General features: G+C 38.7%; 1 protein-coding gene across 2 annotated transcripts in view; it reads left to right on the top strand.

The window, feature by feature from the left end:
* Nucleotides 1-12,186, top strand: part of IKZF3 (IKAROS family zinc finger 3) — a 37,609-nt gene that overhangs the window by 20,605 nt on the left and 4,818 nt on the right. Inside the window, exons 5-7 of one of the 2 annotated variants that reach the window (XM_052785412.1) lie at nucleotides 176-343; nucleotides 2,056-2,172; nucleotides 8,574-8,690. In XM_052785412.1, coding sequence (XP_052641372.1) covers nucleotides 176-343; nucleotides 2,056-2,172; nucleotides 8,574-8,690 — 402 coding nt within the window. The remainder of the gene's footprint in view (nucleotides 1-175; nucleotides 344-2,055; nucleotides 2,173-8,573; nucleotides 8,691-12,186) is intronic. The other variant, XM_052785413.1, reaches the window with a different exon arrangement.

Here is a 12,186-nt window from a genome sequence, read left to right as displayed (position 1 = left end):
CTGACACCAGAGCTGCATGTAACTCCCACTGAAGTCAACGGAAGGGCTGTGTGTGTTTCTATAGAAAGAAATTGATCCAGTATCTCATTCTTTCCTCTTCCAAAAAGGAAAGGGTATGAGGATAGCACGATACCCACATAACCGTTAAATGTCCTTTTTTGTATGTCATTTTAAGGTGAACGGCCATTCCAGTGTAATCAGTGCGGAGCTTCCTTTACTCAGAAGGGTAACCTCCTCCGCCACATTAAACTACATACAGGGGAAAAACCTTTTAAGTGTCATCTTTGCAGTTATGCCTGCCAAAGGAGGGATGCGCTAACAGGTCACTTAAGGACACATTCTGGTAAGTGACTTCAAAGACACTTCATGTGTTTTAGATGTGTGTCACTAGGACAGTAGGCGTGGAGAATAAAGAGTCAGTCAGCAAAGTTTGCTCAGCCGGTCTAGTTTTGAAGAGTCGACAAATAGCAGTGACCACTCACTCTGCCTGCTGTACTGATGGAACCATCTCGGGACTTGGCTCCACTCTTAATGCAGAAAGAGGGCACAGGGAAACCCACTGTCACAGCTGCGTGCTGTGAGAAACGGCCAGCCTTGATACCTGCTTGCACAAAATAACTCCTTGGTATTTTCAAATGAGTGGAGCTAGCTAGGCCAGCAAGCTCTGAATTTGAGGAGTAGTGGAAAGACATGCTTTGCTGGGACTTCCTTCTGTTCCTGACCTGAGCTGTTAGGATAGCTCTAGGAGCATAATCCAGGACAGCATGACTCTATTGCCAGTTAACGCCTCGGTGTTGTGTAGTGCCTTTCATCTGAATGTCTTAACATGCTCAACAAATGCCAGTGGTTTTTCTTAAGACTGGTAGGGTGTTCTGTCCATTTCAGATGGGAGAAATGGAGGCATAGAGCTGAGGTGACTTGAATAACAAGCCAGGTATAAATTATTAATCTTAGTTCCCCCAGTTCTACAAGAGCCAGGTTGTGCTTACTCTTTGATTTGTGTATATCCTGTGTTATACAGGGACCTAGAAAGAAAACATTTATTCTAAATGATGTTATCTCTGCACTGCACTTTACAGAAAAAAAAGTTCAACCTCACCAGGAATCAAAGTTAAAAATGAGATTATCTGACATGGATAAATGAGATTCTGATTTAATCAAGACCCAGCACAGTGGTGGTGACTGTCCCCCACCAGCACAATGCTAAAAACATCATGCTTCAAACACATCATGTGGTTATTCTGACTGAAGTTTTTAAGAGCTGACTTACTAAACAGTAAAGAAAATCTCTTCAAGTGAATCACATAAATAAGTGAACAATTGCATTAGCAGTAGGGAGTATGGACTTTTTGCACAGTGTACAATGTAAGGCTAGTTATATTTGTGCTGTACAGGGATGATATTGTGCCTGGGTGTGTTAGAGGTTGTCTATTCACAAAACAGTAATGAGACGATTTAGGAACTGCTTCCAGTCCTTGTGCATGAGGCACGGGGAAAGGCTGCATGGATATCTTGAGTTACAAACAGGTTTGCTTTAGCTTAAATGAATTGGGAACATAATTCGCTGTACAATAAATGCCTTTGGAAATGAAATTAACCTCACATACGGTTTTGGTTTGGTTTAACTTCGTTGGTTTCATGAAATCCTTGATAGATTCTGTATAGGCAGGACCTAGGTCAGGCAGTTAGGACAGTTGCAGTCCCAGTTTAGCAGTGGTACAGTTGGTCTTCCCTAGGGAACTTACACCAAGAAAAGTTGTCAGCTAGAGCAGGGCTCTAGGAACCTGAGCTCCTGGGAACAGTGTCTAATTGTAAGTCCTCTTCTTTTCTGGTGCTGAGCTCAGGGGATGAAGAGGAACTCTGTGTGTCCGTTGGGTTTCACCCTTATGTAACCCTAATTTTGTGATAATTACAGTGCTCATAAACTTAACAGAAATTTAAAACATTCTCCATGAGCTGAATATATGCTATTAGTAAGTATATACTTGAATGTCAGGGAGACAGTGTTTTAGTAGTCTCTTGTGGTTATTTTATACTGCGCTCTTATTTTTCTAGTGGAGAAGCCATACAAATGTGAGTTTTGCGGAAGGAGCTACAAGCAAAGGAGCTCATTAGAGGAGCACAAGGAGCGGTGCCGTACTTATTTGCAGAATGCTGGCATGTGCGAGGCTGGTGAGTTTATCACATTACAGTGGTTTTGGTTTTTTGGTACATCACAGTGTGTAAAAAAGGGCATCTGGTAAGCTGTTAATTCACAGCCTGAGAACAGTTTTTACCACAATTATTTTCAGTAACCTAAGGGGCTGTAACTTCTTATAAAAGAGTCTGGTTTAATGCATCCCTCAGACAACTAGTTAAAGAATGCTTTTATTTTAATCACTTTTTTATTTCACAGTTACTTTGAATAAAACATCTAAAATATCTTGTACACAGCATTTCTGTAGGTGACGCTCACAGTAAGTTAAATTATTCCTACATTAATGCTATTATGTGGCTTATTTTATTGGATGAGTTGATGCCCATGGTTGTTGACAACAGTTGTTCACATGTCTTAGTCCATTTGATGCTTCCTTTTCTTTAGAATAAGAACTGTTGGTCAGAGTCAGTTAGAATTTGCAGATGTTTCAGTGGCATGGATCTAGGGCATGGAAATGGGGTGGTGTCCCGAAGATCACTGATAGATCAGCTTAGGAGATAGTCAGAAGTAAGGGACTTCTTTAAGTATAGAGCTGCCTTTGACAAAGGCTGAAGGTAAAATGTATCAAAACACAGTTTTTCTTACTTTCCTTTTTGCAGTCTCAGTGCTGCAGTTCTGAAAATACTTCGGTGAAAAATAACTGCCATAATCTTTGAGCCTGCTTCACCTGAATGTTTCAAATCCTAAAATGAACTTGTGTGATTTAAGTCCCACAATATGCCATTAAGTCAGGAAAAAATTACTTTTCCCATTCAGAGGCAGGGAGTGGTTGTGACCTCCCAAAAGATTATACAACTAATCCGTAGCAAAGCTGAGGCTACAATTTCAGAATTCAGGTTCCCATTCTTTTCCTATGCAGCCTTAAAAAACCAACCAAACAATAACTTTTTAAGGACTAGAGCTTCCTAGTTTTGATTGTGAGTTTCAAATTGAATTTTCTTTTCAAGGAAAAGGCTAAACTCAGTTTTCAGAGAAGAAAACTAAAATGTAAAATTGTCCTGAGAGAGCTGACAATGTTAACCAAGGCCCTTTAATAATAATAATAATAATAATAATAATAATAATAATAATAATAATGATGATGATGATGATGTATTTAGTGATATGATTATCAAGCAAAGATTCTGCAGGCATCATCACAAGCTGGGCCTGAAAACCAGTGTGAAGACCTGTTGATACATGATGATAACTATGTGGGTACAAGAGTCCTTACCCTGTGCAGAGCAAGTAGGTTGGTGTATCAGGCTTTATGACACATGCACACACAAAAACCGCCATAAGGAAACAATGATTTAATGAAGTTAGAGTTTTATAGTTTTTCATGGACTATCTTCTTTTCAGCAAATGACATGTTTTTAAAGCATTAGTAAAAGTAAATGGTTATCAGAACATCAGCAAGTTTTGGTTTTCATGAGAACCCATACATATTGTAACTGTGGTTTTATGTTACAGTACGTACTCCCATGATGGCAATCACTCTGAGATGTCCACGACGTGAAAATGGAAAACAGGATACCTACTGTAGATTTCTGCTTTTAAATGCTTCTCATGGTTTATATTAATTTCAGAATACCAACATTTCACTTATCCAGAATCTGCTATGTAGTACTTACTGTAGTAGTACAGTATGCCTTAAATTGGTCACAGAGGAAATGTAAATTTCCAGTATGACATGATGTGGCTGTACCCTATGCCTTTAAGACCTTCACACTTTAAAAAATATTGCAGTGTTTTTAGTGGAGTAGTAAGTTTTATGAAAAACAGGAACTCCAGTCTTGCTGAGGCATTTCCATTCAATTCTCTGGTATCAGCACTATGTTAGATGACAGAATCAGAGGGGGGGAAAGCTGGAAAGGACCTCAGGAGGTCATTTAGTGCATTTGATTTGTTTTTTTTCCCCTAAGCGTAGCATTTTGCACTTGTGTTTAGTGAACATAATTTTTTGATTTCTGACCATTTTCCTACTTACCTGCATCACTTTGAATTTTGGTCCTCTCTTCCGAAGTCCTTGCAGCCTTCTCATGTGAAGCCATCTTTACACACAAGTATGGTCTACATGCCACCATCCAATAGTTAATTAAAGTATTGACAAGCATCAGGACAGCAGTAACCATTCTAGTTGCTTTTTAGTACAAGGTTTGCATGTTCCAAGTGTAGCAGTGTGGGAATATTTCTGAAAGAAAGGTTTTATGTAACAATATTGTTAGAGCGTTGCTCAGTCCCTGATAACAATCTCTGGTCACATTGTTCTCATTGCACAATAACCCACCTCTCTGTTCCACTCTCCATTATTTAGTGACCACATAGAGATGCTACAGGAAGCAATGCCTCTAATTTGAGCTCTGCTTTGTACTTTAGGGTTTTGTTAACGATGCCCGCATGTTCTAAAATTTATACTCACATTTATGGTGTGACAGAAACCACACTATGGAAACAATTCAGTACAGGCTAAATGATTGTGTGTTCGTGCTTTGGGCTGGAAGAAGAGTATGCACTCTCTGTACATCTACAGAGTGACATGATGGCTAGGTGACAGCACTGTTTTAGAGAGGTGGCTTGTCAGCCAGCAATTACAAGAAAACATAAGTAGTCATTCATAATGGATAATCACATTTGTACAAAAATTTTCCTCTGGAAGTGTTTTATAAACATAAGATCACAACTGAAATGTACGCACCACTGAGGTAGGCAACAGTACTCGGAAGCACCACAGAGACATCTCAGGTGGTGATGAGGAAAGGCCATAATCAGTTGCTAGCGTTAGCTAAGTAGGAGATGGTGACCCAAGTTTAAAAGTGGTCAGGACATTGGAGCTAAACCCCATCCTACTGCTGTATAAAATACCGTGATTAGGAGCTTGACTTTCCATATAATTCCAGAGGTACATGCGAGAGCACTGATCAGATCTTAACAAGAGGGAAGAGGGTGATTTAATTGGTTGTTTAATTGGTTTTTGTTGTTTTCTGGCCATGCACTTGAACCATCAAGTATTTAGCTTGCAGGACATTTAAAGATCACAGGCTGAAATAGGTTAAGTGCTTTAGAAGTCTAGATTTTCTTTATAACTATCTGTTTTTTCTCAGAGTAACTTTGAGCAAAGCACTTGACCATTTCTGTCAGTCCAGCCTGAAATTTATTTTTAGATACATGTTACAGTTAGATAATTAGTTCTTTAAACTAATGTCACGATGAGCAGTGGAATTATTCAGTGGGTAAGGTAATTGAAGAGGGAGACGGGGCATGATTATTTCTCTGTTTGAGAAGTCTTTAGAGAATTTTGAGTGATTAAAAAAAAAAAAGTTTCCTAAATACTGAATATTATTCTTGGTTTGTTTAATAAGTGATCCAGAAGAAAGAGGTGGGTGAGATAATTTTAAGTTCGCTTTTGGGTAGAGAGAGCAGTGTTGTGGGAGAGAACCAGCGTAACCACCTGTGTCTCAGTGGGAGCAGATACTGTTTCCCTAAGGCTGTATGATGAAGATATTGTCAAAGACCTTTTGTGGCCCATAAATAGAGATTTTTTTTTTCTTTAGGGAAAAATGGCCGTTAGCAAGGAGTAGAAAATCTTAAATGTGAAAGAAAAGACCCTCAGCAATAAAATAAAATGGCAGACAGACATCAAGCTGGAAGATTGATACTTACAGATGTCCCAGAACATATTATGTAGGTCAATAGTTACTGTCTCTTCAGCAATCTCGTCTGAGTAAAGACTATTGTTACCTCTGCAGGAAGCCACTTGTCTGCCCTCTCGACACTAATTTAATAAAGTTCCCTTGGTGGCACATAAATAACATTGACAAGACAAGTAGTCACTGATATGCTACGTGTAGCTTCCAGTGTGTTTCTAGGGCTGGCTAAGAGGACTTACAGAAACTTCACTCTTTTGAGTTCTGTCAGAAGATAGAGAAAAAGATTCTGAAAATGTGAAATTAAAGCTTTAATAGAACATGAGTACAACTCATGCAGTTAAAGATTGAGAAAAAAAAGGAACTAGAAGAACAAAATAAGAAAAATGAAGAAATGGTAGGGACCAGGGAGCTGCTTTTACAACATGGATGAATTGTGTTTTCTTTCCTTTTTTTCCTTTATAACGTAAATTTTTTTATATACAGCATTGTTTGTATTATTATCTTGTTCAGGGTAGTTGTGGGTTGTTGGGGTTTTTAAAATATAAATTACTATTATTAATAACTTGTGCAATGATCCTGTTAAGATTACAGGCTTTTTGGGTTGGGGATAGTTCAAACCTTGAATGGCAGTTATCTGAAGAGCTCAGAAAGCATATTCCAGTTTTTGGAGCATGAGAGTTAAACAGAACTTCTGAAATTAAAAGATCCCATAACATTAGTCTCAAGAATGAACTATAGCTTCTGGCCAAAATCCAAACGGATGATTATGTTCTGCCTACCTAACTTTCCCTTATAGTTTCAAGTTAATCTGATATTTTGACTCACTTTATGTAAACTGTTACGTAGTGTCTTGGTATTTCATGCTGGAAGCAGGTGCATTTTAGCAGTTGACGAATATATTTATGTAAGTCTCTAAACATACTAGAGTAATTTGGAATAAAAATCAGACTAGAAAAGCAGTATGTTATTATCTTTAAGGCATTGTGTCTGCATGCCCTCTGCAGGTCTGGTTATCATGTATATCATGGGGTTGCAGCCTGATGAAACAGGACTAAGGTAGTGCTGAGCTGAGCCCTATTATCCCATCCATCCTGAGTCATATTCATAGCTAGTATTTGTGGCATTGAGTACTTATGAAGCACTTTACATTTTCAAAATGCTGAACAAACATTAACAAATAGTTCTGGCTGAGGTTTGGTGAGTCATGGTTTGTGCTGACTGAAACTCATATGATATCAATAACAGCAATAATAAACAAGTAAGGAGTGACTGACTTTGAAATTTATAGGGAAATGCTGCACACTAAGCTATGGAAGGATGATACTGCATTTTTATCACTTGCTGTACTTGGCAAACTGCAGTTTAAGTCCAATACTTAATGAAACTGCATTTAGCAGGACTGAAGTGATACCAAAGTGCTTGTATTATTTTCCTCTGGCATTACTTCTCTCTTATGTAGATTACGCTTCATATATGTAGGTATGCTAGTGCAATAGTACAATAACACAGCAGCCAGGATTATTTCACGGTAAGATCTGACCTTTTGTATTAGCTTGGGAAAGTAAATTACCCTTCCTTGTCTTTGTTTTCCTCTACTTAGATACCAACTCTTGAAGGCAGGGACAGTCTCTTAAAATGTGTCTAGTTTTTACCACAGTGGTCTCTAATGCTGAAACTTTTAGTGCCACATTTTAATATAAAACTACCACTACTGATACTTGTTCTTCAGGCGAGAGCAAGCTTTTTGGGGGGAAGCCGCAGCAGTTATATTCAGTATTAGTCTGGCAGTAGTGATATGAGGTGGCAGTCCTTCAGCTTGGCTGATCCAGCTCAAAAGCCTGTGCAGCCTCCATGAGGTGAGAGCAAGCAGTAATTTCCGTGAAATGATGGGCGCTGGTTAGCACAGCTAAAGGAGAACTCTGGAAAATGGTAAGATCCTTAAAACAGTCGGTGGACCACTCTCAAGAGAATGATCGTAGGGCACGTGTACTTTTCCTAAAATTAGAAATTCTGGAGGTTGTAATGAGCTTTAAAACACCTAGCGCTAATGCTTACAAGGGTGCCAGAGAGAAAACATTCTTAATTAGTTTTAGCTGTAGCATTTAGGAAAAAAAAAATTAAGTGATAATGACACCTGGAAAAAAAATGAGTTAGAAGTGAATATTGAAAGGTTATATTATTTTGATTTTAATGGAACATTGATATATTTCACACAAGTTTCTTAGTGATGAGTTAAGAAGACATCTACTTATGACTGATATCTAAAAAGTGTAGCAAGAGGACTGAATGTCTTATACTGAAGTTTTGAAGCACTGTGTCAGTCTGCAGGTGTCACACAGTCTTACTCAGAATAAAAAAGAAAGGCTAACAGAGGTTATATCTCCATCTACATTTTGCAACCAAGCCTTCCAGCCAGTTTATTTTATACTTCCTCTTGCTAATGAAGATACTGGGTTTGTATGGTTTATGCTCTCCTTGCATGAGCTCAGGACTGCAAGATTAGTGTCTGTTTCTGTGCTTGCTTCCACTGACCGCAACTGGTGCCCAAGACGCAAAGAGCAAGAATGACAGAAAAAGCAAAACAAGTTTACATCAGATCTCCAAACTGTTTCCTCCCAGTTAGTGTGGCAAACTCCGGAGACTAAACCATTCATCTCTTCCTTTTTTTTTTTCTTTTTTTTTTTTTCCTTTTCACCTACGTGTTGTTTTTTTGTTGTTTTTTTTTCTTTTCACATTTTCCAAACTAGCAAGCGTGGAGGCAAGGCACATCAAGGCAGAGATGGGGAGTGAAAGAGCCCTTGTGCTGGACAGGCTAGCAAGCAACGTGGCAAAGCGAAAAAGCTCAATGCCTCAGAAATTTATTGGTAAGAACAAAAAACCTTTTCATGTGCAACACTTAAATATGTGCAAGTTGGTAACCTATAGTACAATGCCTCTGCTTTTTTAAAATATCCTTCTCAAGTTTATAATCTAATCTAATACAAGAGAATGTAAATAAAGTAATTTTGATTATTCTGCTGTGTTTTTAGTGATTTGTTGTAGGGTTTTGATTAAAATAAAAAGAATATATTCTGTTAGATACTTAAACTGGATAGAAGCTACTACTGTGCTTTGTGTCTATTTGTGTAGGCAATTTATAAATATCTCTTATGAGGTTCCATGTGTTGTTTTCTGTACCTGTGCATTTGAAATGTTTTCTGCTAGGTTCTTTACAGGAAAAGAACAGGAAGGTTTAATGCCATTAAGAGCTGAGAGCTCTTTCTAGTGAGCAGGAGATGAAGATACTTCCAGGATGCATGTGTGAAATAAGGCCTAAAGACAGAAAAATATTGGATTTCTGTTAGTAATCCTGCTGAATTTGAATATGATTAAAAACTATCAAATCCTTTCTTGTGGTAATTTAAGCAACAAGATGTTTTCATAGCATTTTCTTTGCATTTAATTTTATATGATCAGGGTTTGGCATGCTGGGAATCTTAAATACTAGTTTGGCAGGTTCTGTGTTTCAGTAGATGCCTGATCCTCTTGGCTAGTCTTATTTCATTAACTTGCCTTTTAAGAAAATAAAATGCAACTCTTGTGTCCTGAGGAAAGACTTGTCTTAGGCAGCAGTTATATTGGTACTAGCAATGCCTTATTTCTTATTCTGTATGGCTCTGTAAGGTACTGAGTGCTTATTTTTCTTAATATAAACTTTACCTTCAGAATAGGGGCCTGTGTGGTGGCTGGTGTTCACACACATGGCTGGGGAGGGGAGAAGCGTGGGGCTGAGTGCGTAGGCAGGGATCAGCTGCTGTCAGACAGACCCACCTGGCAGAGGGATGTTCTGAGGACCTGTCTTGAACGTCTGGGGCTAAGGTTCAAACCTCAGAAAAGGTATGCTGCTAAATCCATACATATATACATAAAAGCAACTTAATTTTCGAAGGTAATGTAGCTCTTACTGAATTTGGTGGGTAGCACTGGACTTTCATCTATGAAAACTGGTTACTTTTATTTAGACATCTTAGTATGGCTTTAAAAAGGTCACCTTTTTACACAGAAGTGAAGTCACACCAGCAAACTCCATCTGAGTGCCTTTGGGTATTTAATATTGAAACTGTTGACTGTGTGATTTAGACCTTACATGTCATGCTGTGATTCAAACAGTAATACTAATGCAAATGTTTTTGAAAATCTTCAGCTTCCTTTTTTTAGCACTGAAATCAGGTTCACCCTATCTTGTTTTACAATTGCTACCAATTCAATCTTTATGTATTTTATTAAACACAACTGCAGCAGGACGCAACCATTCAGCATACGCTTAAAGTTAAGTGCTAGTGGTTTTCCAATTTGTTTTCCCAGCATACTAGTTACCATATGGAATAGATCCTTTTTTGATTTGTGATTGTGCTCAGTAATGTGGTCTGCAGATGGCATGAACTGATACTGTGTCATGCAAGGGGTTTTGTGGAGAAGTTGGAGGACGCAGGGCAGTTCACCTAAAGGAACAAAATAACCGATTTCTGAAACTTACTGTTTTTCTAGAACCTATGTGATTGGCATGTTCTTGTTAAGTAATGCGTGAAAAAATTACTCACTCGGTCCCTTTTATCCCTGGGAAGTAGGTTTGCAAGACCAGTGTGTGCGACCTTGATTTGACTTTTGTGACTTTCTGAACTGTACGTGTAGGAGTGCAAATCTACCAGGACAGCTTTGTGATTTCTTGGGAAACAGCGTTCTCAGAATGGGTGCTGATTTTTCATTTTGTCAGGAAGAAGGGATAGAGATGTATACTAACAAGGCATCTTTGTTTGGCTCATTTCTGTGAATGAAGTCCATTGATCAGAAAAAAAACCCCCTTTATTATTATTTGAGGGCTCTACAGAGATTCATACAAGCACCAGGAGTCTTGCCCACTTTATTTTTTCACATTTTCGTCTTCAGTAGCTACCTCGTGTGCACAAGTATGAGTCTCAAATAAGGACACAGATCAGCAGACCGTATACTTGACTCTTAACCTCTGCACTAGGCCCCCTTTCAAAGGCTTCTCTTGCAAAGATTTTGTCTTCAACTTTTCCTTTAGTTATGAGGGGCAAGGATTTGAATGGAAGTTTATGGGTTTGTGTTTCCTATTTTGCTGTGGATTTCTGTTTTGCATGTATATGGACCAAATCTACAAACCTTGGCTTTTTGTATTTCCTGGTTTGATTAATGAACAGATATTTATAAAAAAAAAACCCAAATAAAAATAGCCCAGTGGAATAGATACCCGTGCTGGTGGTACTTCACTGCTGTATAAAACAATCACTGGGCTGTACCTTCAGTTGACACAAGTCGAAGTAACCAGTGCAGTCGATGCATTTCTGCCAGTTTACACCAGCTGAACATCTTGGCCCACAGACTTCTATTTCTTCCTTTTTAAAAACAAGTTCTCCCTGAGATCAGAAGTAAAAAACGTCTTTCTCATAGTGGTAAAAGTGCTAGGGCAGTTCTGATACAGTAACAAATACCATTATCCCCCAGTGTGCAAAGTCTAATGAGAAATTGCCTGCTTTGGTTAGCACAGCCGCAGAAAGCAGGTTCACTCCCTGTTTCCAGTGTCCACACCTCATCAGGTTGCAAAAATCTATGTACATTTTAGAGTAAGTGAAGCATCACTGAGCAGCACATGAGTATGTGTCATACGCTATGGCTCATGTGTGAATTTTGAAGGGGAAGGCTTTTGCATTGCACTGAGACAAAAAAAAAAAAGAGGAAAGATGTTCTGGTAACCAGTGGCTGCCTTGCAGATGAACACTAGAGAACCTGTAAATTTAATTTTTAATGTAGTGTTTTTCAATAACTTTGTGGCACTTTGCCTGGTGCAGATAGCAGCTTAACTCAGAATAATCTATTATATTGTCCTGCTGGCTGTGAAGATAAAACACCAACTGCTTTCGGCACAGTCCCTCTTACTCATCCCCTAGTCTCCATATACTCCTTTCCTGCTTTCTAAATCATTGATACCAACTTTCTCCTGACTGATTGCTGCTGGTTTTGAGTGAAGCACTGATCTGGCATTTTGTCTCTTTCCATGGAAAAGTTTGCTGTATCTGACTGAGGGGAGACAAAATAAATAATCAAGAGTGCCCCCGCCCCCATCTGCTTGATTGCGATATGGTGCCATAGCTTCTGGATATACGATTAGCACTTTCTCTGGCACTTTCATGCAGATTCAGCCTACCTAAATACAGGCATCTCACTGAGGTATCGAAATCAGATGTGTGCTTGCCTTGGGGTGTCTACTGAGACAGTGGGGGGAGAGAGAAAGACACCATTCTTTATGTAATGCCTTTTCCTCCCAAAGAAATCTTAGAAATGTCATGGTCTGGTTTACAG

Source organism: Harpia harpyja, chromosome 4 (assembly GCF_026419915.1).
Source record: "Harpia harpyja isolate bHarHar1 chromosome 4, bHarHar1 primary haplotype, whole genome shotgun sequence".
In the NCBI taxonomy this organism is placed as follows: domain Eukaryota; kingdom Metazoa; phylum Chordata; class Aves; order Accipitriformes; family Accipitridae; genus Harpia; species Harpia harpyja.
This window is presented reverse-complemented; position numbering and strand designations above follow the sequence as displayed.